The sequence below is a fragment of the Apus apus genome, unplaced genomic scaffold (genome assembly GCF_020740795.1).
Source record: "Apus apus isolate bApuApu2 unplaced genomic scaffold, bApuApu2.pri.cur manual_scaffold_34_ctg1, whole genome shotgun sequence".
Classification (NCBI taxonomy): domain Eukaryota; kingdom Metazoa; phylum Chordata; class Aves; order Apodiformes; family Apodidae; genus Apus; species Apus apus.
The window spans coordinates 419,201-432,349 of record NW_026248849.1 but is presented as its reverse complement, the minus strand read 5'-3'; the positions used below and the strand labels follow the sequence as shown (position 1 = coordinate 432,349).

Genomic DNA, 13,149 nt, shown 5'->3' with positions numbered 1-13,149 from the left:
ATGGGAAAGAGGATGAGAAGCTGCTAAGCAGGTGACTCAGGCTGAGATCCCAGTGCCTTGGAGCCAGGAGCTCTGCTGTGGAGCAGAGGAGACCAAGGGCTTGCTGCGGGGAAGGGACCTGACTGCAGCTGCTCCTGCTGGAAGCTGTCCCCACCTCTCCTCCCTGGCCCTGCTCACAGCCCCATCCCACCCAGCCTGTGCTCAGCTCTGCCCTGCAGAGCCCTCCTGGCAGCAGGACCCTGCCCAGGGGCAGCTCTGTGCTGGCCACTCCTGAAGAGGAGACCAGATCAGCCCTGGGGAGAGCACAGAGCTGAGGGCAGTGCTTCCTGCAGGCAGAGGAAAGGCTGAAGGCACTTTCTCAGGGGCCTTGACAAACCTGCTCCTCTCTCCCTGCAAAGCTGCAGGAGTCTGGGTCTCCTGTCCAAGCCAGCAGCTCCAGGACTGGTTCCTCCCCCCCGCACAGAGGGGCATGCAAAGAGACACTCACCATGCCCAGGGCTGTGAAGATGTCTCCTTCAGCAGCTCTCAGCCCTCCTGCCCCTCCTGCCTGCCTTTATCCTCTCTCCCTGCCTGGCTCCTCTCCCCTGCTGCCTGCAGGCAGTGCCCTCAGCCCCTGCTGGGGCTCCTCTCCACAAGGCAGCCTCAGCTGCACACTCTCCACTTTCTGCAGCATTAATGGGTCCCAGGGAGGACCATTACCAGGAAAGGCTGCACAGGGGCTGCTTAGAGCAGGAACCTGGAAGCACTCATGGCAGGCAGGGAAAGGCCATGGCAAGGTGGCTCTGATGAGCAGTGAAGCTGAAGAAACCTCTCCAGAAGCCAGAGTCAGGTGCAAACTCCAGAGTTTCTGGCAGTGTGAAGGGGTCCCACTGAGGGACATCCCTGACAAAGAGGCCTGGGCTCTGGTGAGAGCAGGAACCTGGAGGCCCTGCTGACAGGCAGGCAAAGGCTGTGTCTGACAGACAAGTGTCTGACTCCTGCAGCTCTTTCCCTGCAGGCTGTGGACATCCCCCTGCTTCCCAAACTGCCCACCCATGGTGATGTCATGGCCATACATCCCATTTAAGGCTCTACTACCCCATTGTGATATCATGGCCATACATCCCATTTAAGGCTCTACTGCCCCATTGTGATGTCATGGCCATACATCCCATTTAAGGCTCTACTACCCCATTGTGATATCATGGCCATACATTCCGTATAATAACATATGAAGACCTGAGGTCTGAGCAACCAACCAAGTGGCTCATCTTCATGGAGGGTCAAGTCCTTTCTCATGAGGTGCAGTTCCTTTAGAGAGAAAGGTTGGACAAGGTCATCGTTGTCATCTGCTTGAGAATGGCCTGCTCCTCCATCTGCTTGAGAAGAATCTTCTCCATCACTCTCTTCCTGGTCCTGTGGAAGCTGTGGAGATTTCAGACAGGGATGAGCTCTGGGACCAGTTGTCTTTGCCTTTCCCTTGATGACAGGATGAACCTTTACTCACTGGATGGAGGGCGAGTGGCCTTGGTCTTTGCAGCAGCAGCAGTGGTGGCAGCAGCCTTGCCTGTGGGGGAGTGGCAGTGAGGGGAACAACATCTTGCTCTACCATCCACAGAACATTTTGAACATTCAGCAGAAGCATCCCTACTGAAACCTGCCATTCAGATCCAGAGCTGGGAGATAGTCCTGGTTTGCGCCAGGATTAGGGCAATTTTCCTTTTAGTCTATTTTTTTCCCCTTCAGGAAGCGTTCTTTTAACTAGCAGCAGAGTGTTCCAACCAGCACTGACAACAGTGCAATGTTTCTCTACCTGCTGGGGCTTCAAGGTTGCACCTTCACTCTGCCGGCTCAGACGCTACAGGGAGATCTCTGACCCCCCCGGAGGAGGCTGAGTGAGACAGACAGCAAAACTGGCCAGAGATCTTCCATTCCAGAGAGCTACGTGAGCTCAGGGGAAGCACAGAGATCACACAAGACAACTTCCTTCCTGCTTCTTCTTCCCTTCTCCTCCACCTGTGGCCGGCATCCGGGGAGGACTCCGTCCCTCCCTCCCCGTGGACCCCCAGGCTCCAGCTCTCCTGACCCTCATCACCCTCCGCTTTCTCCAGCAGTTCCGGGATTTTATGGGACTGTTCCCAGCTCAGGAGATGCTGTGGGAGTTGCTGGGGTGGGGGGAGGCAAGAGGCTTTTGCCAGTCTCTGAACATATTTGTATGTAATTGTATATCTTTCTTTTATCATTGATGTTGAATTAACGCTGTGTAGTTGAGTTTTCAATGCAGCCAAGTCTCTCTCTTTCTCTCTCTCTCCCTCCCTACCTGGGTGGGAGGGGAAGAGGATCAGGAGCTTTGTTGTCAGACCTGAGTCAAACGGTGACACAACCCAGAGAACTTGACCTTTTCACTCCAGTTGTTCTGCTGCCCCTGCTTTAGCCAACCCCACAAGGCACTTGCTGCCACCCACCAGTCAGTGTAGAGATAGAGCCTGGGCCACCCCTCTGGCTCAGCAATGTCCAAAGCCAGCTGGATGGCTTTGACCTCTGCAAACTGACTCCATTCACCTTCTCCTTCAGCTCTTGTGCAACTGCTGGTGCAGGACTCCACAGGGCAGCTTTCCACTGCCCCCGGTTCCCTACAAGACGACAGGAGCCACCGGTGACAAGAGCAAAGTGTTCCTCAGTCTCTGGGAGATGATCACATGGGGGAGCTTCTTGAGCCCGTCTCACCCCTTCTTGTGCTGCCATTCCAAAGTCTGTGCCTTCTGGCCAGTCTGGAATTGCTTCCACAAGACCTGGATGATTAGGCCTTCCTATTGGAGCTCGCTGGGTGATTAAAGCAGCCCATGTCCTGCCAGTCACACGGGTGGCATGATGGGCAGGAGAAAGGTGACTCTGGCACATGGAGCTCAGCTCTGGGAATCTGGGCGCCAGGAGGAGCTTCAGTGCCCATCACTTCCCAAGCGGCTCTAACTCCTTCACATGCTGCACGTGTCTCCTTCTCAGGGTCGTGTAGTTGGCCTGGGAACCTCTGTAGCTGCAGCTCCAGAATCCCAAGGGCCGACCTCGAGTCTCCCCTGGTGCTTCTGCCAGAGGCTCCAGGTAGGACCCTTGTGTCCGGCTGTGGTGTAGAGCACATGTTTGATGTCTGGCCCTGTTCCACCTGGTCCCAGGGCCACTGCCTGCACCATCTCCTTTTTGATCTGCTCAAAAGCTTTCTGTTGGTCAGGGCCCCATTTAAAGTCACTCTTCTTTTGGGTCACCTCAGAGAGAGGTTTCACCATTTCACTGTAACATGGAATGTGCATCCTCCAGAAACCAACAGTCCCTAACAAGGTTTGAGTGTCCTTTTCAGTACATAGTGGGGCCATAGCTGTCATTTTGTTCAGCACATCCATTGGGATCTGGCGACGACCATCTTGCCACCTGATTCCCAGGAACTGGATCTCTCATGAAGGTCCCTTGACCTTGCTTCTTTTCACAGCAAAACCAGCATCCAGAAGAATTTGGAGGATCTCTTGACCTTTCTCAAAGACTTCTTCTGGCATGTCACCCCACACAATGATGTCATCGAGGTACTGCAGGTGTTCTGGAGCTCCACCCTTCTCCAGGGCAGCCTGGATCAGTCCATGGCCAGTGGTTGAGCTGTGTTTCCACCCCTGGGGCAGTCGATTCCAGGTGTACTGGACTCCCCTGCAGGTGGAAGCAACTGTGGCCTGCACTCTGGTGCTAGAGGAACAGAGAAAAAGGCACGAGCAATGTCCACAGTGGCACACCAGCTGGCTGCTTTTGACTGCAGCTCATACTGAAGTTCTAGCATGTCCTGCACAGCAGCACTGAGCGGTGGTGTCACCTCATTCAGGCCATGATATTCCACTGTCAGCCTCCACTCATTCCCCACTGCCCCCAGGAAGAGCCCTGAGCCCTGTGAGAGGGACAGGATCTGCCTTCCCAGGGCCTGGGCTCAGGGCTTGGCCTTTCTGCTCCATCCAACAAAGCAAAGGGTTTCTCAGCAGGACAGGCACCTGCCCAGGGCCTTTGCCTCCCTGCACTCATGGCCTCCCATGATCTGCTCTAGCGAGGCCCTGGGGAGGCTTTGTCAGGCTCAGGGGGACCCCTGAGTGCTTCAGGGTCCTTCCTTTTGTTCAGGCTTCTCTCAGTATCTGAGGTTCATGTCATTAGCCCTAACGAGCTAGATCATCCTCATCCTAACAAGCAAGTATTACAAAGCACTAACAAGCTTTTTTTTGTTGTTTTACTGTTTTTTTAATTACTTTGACAGTGGCCTCCAATTACCTGCTGTAAGGAGTCCCTGGGGAGGCTTTGTCAGCAATAGCCCTCAGTGGGGCCAATCACTGCTTCAAGGCACTTTCAGTTTTGCTTCTGGCTTCCTGAGCACTTTGTTCAGTCTTCCCTCAGCACCTGAGGATCATGGACTCAGCACCAAACACACCCTGGGAGTCATTAAAGTGCAGAGAGCCCTAACGAGCCTTTTGTCTCCCTGTCTCTTCAGGTCTTCAAGACCCTTACAGCTCCTTGGGAGCATTTTCATCATGTAGTTCAGGAGGCAGATTTCAGACAGTACCTCATAAAACTGGGAGGTTAATTTAAAGTATATTTTGGATGATTTTCAGTCGAGAGAAGAGGTGATAGTAGCATTCCCCAAGTGATAGTGGTCCAGGGTGTCATTTTTAATAGTGTTAATTTTTTTTTAAATACTGTTTCAAGACATTTAATAACAAAAGAGTTTTAAAATGTATGCTCAGCAAATGCAATTATACAACATCTAAGATAAAAATACAACATCATGAAATACAGCATAATGAAGTATAACATCAAAAAACATCTACAATACAGACATCACTTAAAAAGTAGAATGTTTCAAATATTTTTCAAGCTGTTATGAAGGAAAATACAGCTCTGAAACTGAGGTGAAGCAGCAACAATATTCTTATATTTTACTTGCATTTGTTTAACATGAATTTTAAAACAAGTCTGACAAATGATTTATTTGGCTTTATCTCACTGTTAGTTTTTCATTTCTCATCTTGTATTGAGTTGCCTTTATCTCTGCTCTAAGCTGAGAAGCCACAAAAGAGAGCCTTTCAAATAAGGAAAACCAAGACATTTTCATTAGGCACATGATGAAAGATTCCTCCTTAACTACATGATGAAAAGACTCCAATTAGCTGTTCAAGTCTTGAGGACCTGAAGATCATGACAGAAAAAGTCACAGCTCGTTAGGGTTGTTGTATTTTAATGAGCCCCACAGTGTATTTGGTGCTGAGTCCATGAACCCCAGGTGCTGAGAGATGGATGAATGAATGACTGACTGAATGATTTTAAAACTGAAAATAACTTCAAGCAGTGATTGGCCCCACTGAGGGCTATTGCTGACAAAGCCTCCCCAGGGACTCGTTAGAGCAGGTAATTGGAGGCTGTGATTGCAGGGAGGCAAAGTCCCTGTGCAGGTGGCTCTGAAGCTAAGAATTCTTAGTGTCTTTATTCTATGAAGCAGTGAGGCCAAACTCTGAGCCCCAGGCAATAGGAAGGCAGATCCTACCCCTCACTTGTGGGTCAGGACTCTTCTTGGGGGCAGTGGGTGGGAGGATGAGCAACACCAACTGTAGGAAAACTGTGCAACACCTCCTGGCTACCCCAAGAAGGGACAAGGAAGAAACCAAGTCCAGAGCCTGAACACAAAATTTTGCCTGGTGGTCATGAGACAATGGCCCTTTCTAAAGCTGTCCTTCCAGGTGCAGACTGTCTAGACAAAGGCCATTTCCATTCCCATCCTGAGTCAAACCGTGACAGCAATTATTGGTGCCCAACGTGGGGCTGAATCTTTAGCCCAGGCCTGAAAGTCATTGGTGAATGTTGAAGATTCCAGCTCTGATGGCAGGAATCCCTCAGGTAGCAATGGCCTGCACTTCTGCTGAATCTACTGACGGGTTGAAAACTGAACAGACACTTCCTGCAAAGTTTCTGCTGCAGCTTTTCCCCAAGATGCAGTTGTACATGTGGTGTGCAGCTGGGATCATCCTGCTCTGTGGAGCTGCTCTGCTGATTCTTTTATGTAGATGTGATTGGTTCATGTATGTGATTGTTTTTTATTTATAAGACTGTAGCCAAAGCCATCATCTCTCCTGTGAGAAGATATTGAGTGCTCACAGCGGTTTTGATACTGATCTATAGGGTGGCAGTGTGTAGTAAGGGCTTTGATGTGAACAGAAAGGTCCATGTTGGTAATGGCAGGGTCAGCTTTACCTCTGCGTTTTGTCTCGGGCTGAATCTCCCAGCTCTGGATCTGAATGGCAGGTTTCAGTAGGGATGCTTCTGCTGAATGTTTAGAATGTTCTGTGGATGGTAGAGCAAGATGTTGTTCCCCTCACTGCCACTCCCCCCAGGCAAGGCTGCTGCCACCACTGCTGCTGCTGCAAAGACCAAGGCCACTCGCCCTCCATCCAGTGAGTAAAGGTTCATCCTGTCATCAAGGGAAAGGCAAAGACAACTGGTCCCAGAGCTTATCCCTGTCTGAAATCTCAATAGCTTCCACAGAACCAGGAAGAGAGTGATGGAGAAGATTCTTCTCAAGGAGATGACAACAATGACCTTGTCCAACCTTTCTCTCTAATGGAACTGCACCGCATGAGAAAGGACTTTACCCTCCATGAAGATGAGCCACTTAGTTTGTTGCTCAGACCTCAGATCTTCATATGGCCTCATACAGAATGTTTGGAAATGACATCACAATGGGGCAGTAAAGCCTTAAATGGGATGTATGGCCATGACATCACCATGGGTGGCCAGTTTGGGAAGCAGGGTGATGTCCACAGCCTGCGGGTAAAGAGCTGCAGGAGTCAGACACTGTAGGACAGCCTGTGGTGGGGACAGCTGGGGGCACAGCCATGGCTGAGAGCCCCCAGCCCAGGTCTTGATCTCCTGGGCTGTGGAGCTTCTCTCTGCAGCTGCTGCCTACGAGGAGACACCTTCTCATGAGAGCAGCAGGACTCCATGGGCTCCTCATCACACCTGTGAGCCTGAGAAAGAGTGTCTCCTAGTCCTGCTCCAGGCACTGCACATCCCCACATCCCAGTGCCCGGGCAGAGCCCTGAGCAACGTGTGAGGGGCAGGATCTCTTCTCCCAGGGCCTCTGGGTCAGGGCTTGGACCTTGGAATCATCTCCCCCAGCCAGGCTGACTCCAGCTCAGAGCCATCTTGTCCTTGCCTTTGCCTGCCTGTCAGCAGGGCCTCCAGGTTCCTGCTCTCACCAGAGCCCAGGCAGCTTTGTCAGGGATGTCCCTCAGTGGGACCCCTTCACACTGCCAGAAACTCTGGAGTTTGCACCTGACTCTGGCTTCTGGAGAGGTTTCTTCAGCTTCACTGCTCATCAGAGCCACCTTGCCATGGCCTTTCCCTGCCTGCCATGAGTGCTTCCAGGTTCCTGCTCTAAGCAGCCCCTGTGCAGCCTTTCCTGGTAATGGTCCTCCCTGGGACCCATTAATGCTGCAGAAAGTTGGGAGTGTGCAGCTGAGCCTGCCTTGTGGAGAGGAGCCCCAGCAGGGGCTGAGGGCACTGCCTGCAGGCAGCAGGGGAGAGGAGCCAGGCAGGGAGAGAGGATAAAGGCAGGCAGGAGGGGCAGGAGGGCTGAGAGCTGCTGAAGGAGACATCTTCACAGCCCTGGGCATGGTGAGTGTCTCTTTGCATGCCCCTCTGTGCGGGGGGGAGGAACCAGTCCTGGAGCTGCTGGCTTGGACAGGAGACCCAGACTCCTGCAGCTTTGCAGGGAGAGAGGAGCAGGTTTGTCAAGGCCCCTGAGAAAGTGCCTTCAGCCTTTCCTCTGCCTGCAGGAAGCACTGCCCTCAGCTCTGTGCTCTCCCCAGGGCTGATCTGGTCTCCTCTTCAGGAGTGGCCAGCACAGAGCTGGCCCTGGGCAGGGTCCTGCTGCCAGGAGGGCTCTGCAGGGCAGAGCTGAGCACAGGCTGGGTGGGATGGGGCTGTGAGCAGGGCCAGGGAGGAGAGGTGGGGACAGCTTCCAGCAGGAGCAGCTGCAGTCAGGTCCCTTCCCCGCAGCAAGCCCTTGGTCTGCTCTGCTCCACAGCAGAGCTCCTGGCTCCAAGGCTCTGGGATCTCAGCCTGAGTCACCTGCTTAGCAGCTTGTCATCCTCTTTCCCATGTTCCCCCTGCTGTGGAGAAGGAAAAACTCTTTTGGCAGCTGGGCTCCTCACAGCACACTTGGACAGCACAGACCAGAGCTCCAGCCAGGGAGATGCAGGGAGAGTCAATGTCTCTTTCCAGAGGCTGGGGTACGAAGTGAGGGAAGGGAAGAGATTTGCTCAGGGCTGTCCTGACTTGTGAGTGTTCTTTCCTCCTCTGGCAGCACCGCGTGAGGAAAGGGCTGGGATGTCCAACAGCAGCTCCATTAACCAGTTCCTCCTCCTGGCATTCGCAGACAGGCGGGAGCTGCAGCTCCTGCACTTCTGGCTCTTCCTGGGCATCTACCTGGCTGCCCTCCTGGGCAACGGCCTCATCATCACCACCATCGCCTGGGACCACCACCTCCACACCCCCATGTACTTCTTCCTGCTCAACCTCTCCCTCCTCGACCTGGGCTGCATCTCCACCACCCTCCCCAAAGCCATGGCCAATTCCCTCTGGGACACCAGGGCCATCTCCTACTCTGCATGTGCTGCACAGCTCTTCTTCTTTTTTTTCTTCCTCTCAGCAGAGTTTTATCTCCTCACCATCATGTGCTATGACCGCTACGTGGCCATCTGCAGACCCCTGCACTACGGGACCCTCCTGGGCAGCAGAGCTTGTGTCCACATGGCAGCAGCTGCCTGGGCCTCTGGGTTTCTCAGTGCTCTGCTGCACACAGCCAGTACATTTTCACTGCCCCTCTGCCAGGGCAATGCCCTGGGACAGTTCTTCTGTGAAATCCCCCAGATCCTCAAGCTCTCCTGCTCACACTCCTACCTCAGGGAACTTGGGATTCTTGTGGTCACTGCATTTTTAGGATTTGGCTGTTTTGTCTTCATGGTGGTGTCCTATGTGCAGATCTTCAGGGCTGTGCTGAGGATCCCCTCTCAGCAGGGAAGGCACAAAGCCTTTTCCACCTGCCTCCCTCACCTGGCCGTGGTCTCCCTGGTCATCAGCACTGGCATGTTTGCCTACCTGAAGCCCCCCTCCATCTCCTCCCCATCCCTGGACCTGGTGGTGGCAGTTCTGTACTCAGTGGTGCCTCCAACAGTGAACCCCCTCATCTACAGCATGAGGAACCAGGAGCTCAAGGACGCCCTCAGGAAAGTGATTTCTTTATTGTTCAAGAGTGAGAGATTTAAAGCCTCTTTCCAGAAGTGATTCCACTTCATTTCATTGCACCCTTTTTGTGTGTTTATTTTTTCGTTTTGTTTTTAGATTTTTTGGGTATTCTACTCTGTGGGGGTTTGTTATTGTTTTATTTATTAGTAGTATTATTATATTTCTCATAACTACTGTTGTCATTGTCATCCATGATTGTGTTCCTGCAAAGATGTTTGCACTTGTGTCGCTACAACTGAGACAAGGACCTGCTTTGTTTCCTTTGATCCATTATTAAAGTTTCTAACAATTGCTCTGAGTCCTTGGCTGTCCAGTAACCCAAATCAGCTGCTCTGCATGGCATCCTGTCCCCCAGCCATGTCACTTGCACCACTCAGCTCTCTAGCTCATTGATACAGATATTAACCAGGACTGGTCCCAGGACGGACCCCTGAGGGACACTTGTCACCATCTCCATCTGGACACTGAGCCATTCACCACTGCCCTCTGGATCTGACCATCTCACCCATTCCTCATCCCCTGAGCAGTCCACACATCAAACCCTTCTCTCTCCAGGTTAGAGAGAAGGATGTTTTGAGGGACCACGTCAAGGGCCTCACACAATCCAGGGAGGTGACACCCATGGCTCTTCCATTCCCAATGATGCAGTCACTCTGCTGCCCTATTTGCAACTGGCCTTATAACTCTGAGCACACACCACTGGCTCCTGGGACACTCCTGGAATGCCCAGGCCCTTCTTCTCAGGGTCACTGCTGAGTTGCTCAGCTCTCAGCCAGCCCTCATTTTGGGGATGATTCTGCCCCTGGCAAGGGACTGACTGCTTCTCTGGGTAAAACTCTGTGAGGTTTCTTCTGACCCAATCCCAGAGTTTTTTGAAGTCCCGCAGGAGTGAAGCTGTGTTTGGACCCCTGTTAATGTGTGTGTACAGGTGGCTCACCCTGACATGGGGGGCCTCTGGCAAGATCAGAGCATGAGGAATTGCAGAACACCACATATCTTAAGTGAAGGCACTAGTTTTATTCAATATGTGGCCAAGGTAGGAATGCCCATGGTGACAAGCTCAGAAACACAAAATGAAGGTACAAAGGAAGCCAAAGCAAGGGCCAGGGAGGAAAGTGTGAGCAGAGATGGGGTCTTTGTGTGGGAGAGCACAGAGATCACAGAATCACAGAACTGTCAGAGTTGGAAGATCATCTAGAGATCATCTAGTCCAACCCCCCTGCCAGAGGAGGTTCACCTAGAGCAGGCTGTACAGGGGGTTTTACTGTCTCCAAAGAATCATAGAATCATTAAGGTTGGAAGGGATCTTAAAGATCAGAATTTTCCAACCCCCGTGCCATGAACTGGGCACCCTACCACTAGACCAGGTTGCACAAATCCTTGTCCAAAATTGCCTTAAAAACCTCCAGGGATGGGGCATCAACAGCCTCCCTGGACAACCCATTCCAGCTCCTCATCACCCTTAGAGTGAAGAATTTATTTCTAATATCTCATATAAATCTCCCCTCTCTCAGATTAAAACCATTGCCCCTTGTCCTACCACTGTCCTCTCTCATGACAAGCCCCTCCCCAGCTTTCCTGGAGCCCCTTTAGGCACTGGAAGGTGCTCTAAGATCTCCCCAGAGCCTTCTCTTCTCCAGGCTGAACACCCTCAACTCCCTCAGCCTGTCTTCATAGCAGAGCTGCTCCAGCCCTTTGATCATCTTTGTGGCCTTCTCTGGACCGTCTCCAGCAGCTCCATGTCTTCCCTGTGCTGAGGGCTCCAGAGCTGCTCTCAGTACCTGTCCTGGTTTGAGCCAGGATTAAGCCAATTTTTCTTTTCACTGATTTTTTTTCCTTCAGTAAGCTTTCTTGTAACTAGCAACTGTGTGTTCTGCTAGGCTGATAAGACAGTGGAATGTTTTTCTAACTACTGAGGTTTCAAGGTTACATCTTCACTCTGCCAGCTCAGACACTATGGGGAGATCTCTGACCCCCCCGTGGGAGGCTGAGTTAGACAGACAGCAAAATTGGCCAAAGATATTCCATTCCATATATCTACGTAAGCTCAGAGGAAGGACAGAGATCTTAGAAGACAGCTTCCTCCTTCTTCTCGCCGCTCTCTTCCGTCCATGGCCGGCGTCCGGGGAGGACTCTGCTCATCCATCACCGCCGACCCTTAGGCTCGAGCTCTCCTGACCCTCATAACTCTCTGCTTTCTCCAGCAGCAGCTCCGGGATTTCTCGGGACTCTTGCCAGTTCAGGGGAGTGCTGTGGGAGTTGCTGGGGGTGGGGGGAGGCGAGAGGCTTTTGCTCATATCTGAATATATCTGTATATAATTGTATATATTTTCTTGTGTGATTCATTAGTGTTTTAATTAAAGCTGTGTAGTTTAGTTTTCAATCCAGCCAAGTCTCTCTCTTTTTCTCTCTCTCCTTCCCTGACTGGGTGGGAGGGGGAGGGGATCGAGAGCATTGTTGTCGGACCTGAGTCAAACGGTGACAACAATTTAATTGGCGCCCAACGTGGGGCCCGATTTTAAGCCCAGATTACACATTTTCATCAATTGGGAGTGTCCAAAATTCCATCTCTGAAGGGAGGAATCCCTCAGATAGCAATGAGCAATAATTCTGCTGAGTGTTCTGACGGATTGAAGACTGAACAGACACTTGCTGCAATGAATCTACTGGATCTTTTCCCAAACCTGCAATTGTACATGTGGTATGTAGCTGAGGGCATTCTGCACTTTGTAGCTGCTCTTGTGATTCTTTTGTGGTTTATTGACAGAACTGTAGCCATAATCAACCGTATCATTACCAGCCTAGTGATCCTAGGGATGATGATACTGTTCTCTATGGGGTCACTGTATGTGTACAGTTACACTGCTAGTCCTACTGGTACAACTCCTAAAGTGAATAGAACGGTCCATGTTGGTAACAGCAATAGCTGGTTCAATTTTACCTCTCCATATTCTCTCAAGCGGAATCTCCCAGCTCTTGATGTGAATAGCATGGTTGCAGTGGGGATGTTTTTGCTGAATGTTTATAATATAGTGTGGATGCGTAGGGCCAGATGTTGTTCTGCTCACTGCCATTCCCCCACAGGCAATGTTGCTGCCACTGCTGCTGCCAACACCACTGCTGCCAATACCACCACTCCTGCTGCTACAAAAACAACTGCTTCTACAAAGAAAAAGCCTGATCCATCGCGAACGAAGCTAGTTAACCCTGTGACTAGGAGCAAGGCAAAGACAAAAGCAGCAGAAAGTGAGGGTGAGGAAGAAGAGGATCCTAATACAGTTGATGGAGCAGGTGCCTCTCAGACAGAGGCTGACGGTGAGGAAGGGAAGGATTCTAAATCAGATGATGGAGCAGGTACCTCTCAGACAGATAAAAAACCAGGCCACTCTCAGACAGATAAAAAACCAAGCCACTCTCAAGCAAATAAAAGAACAGCAGGTCCTCCTCAATCAGATGACGACGATGACCTTGCCCACCCTTTCTCTATGAAAGAACTGCGCCTCATGAGAAAGGACTTCACCCGCATTGATGGTGAGGGGATCCTTCCTTGGCTGCTCCGATGCTTTGATAGTGGTGCTGAGACCTACAACGTGGATGAGAGAGAAGCCAAGCAGTTGGGATCCCTGGCCAGAGATGCTGGTATTGACAGAGCACTTAGTAGTAAGACAGGAACTACTACCCTGTGGGACCGACTTCTTTCAGCTGTGAGAGAGAGATATCCCCACAAGGGTGACATTGGATGGCGCCGAAGCAGAACACCCACTCTCGAGAAAGCCATCACCTACTTGAGAGAGATTGCTGTGTGAGAAGTGATCTATAATAACGATGGAATCACAGATCCTGATGATGTTG

General features: G+C 51.5%; 1 protein-coding gene across 1 annotated transcript; it reads left to right on the top strand.

Moving 5' to 3' along the window:
* The first annotated feature begins 8,379 nt into the window (after positions 1-8,379).
* LOC127396223 (olfactory receptor 14J1-like) lies at positions 8,380-9,336 on the top strand. Its single transcript, XM_051643844.1, has one exon. It carries the CDS (start codon positions 8,380-8,382, stop codon positions 9,334-9,336), a length of 957 nt encoding a protein of 318 aa, XP_051499804.1.
* The last annotated feature ends 3,813 nt before the right edge of the window (positions 9,337-13,149 follow it).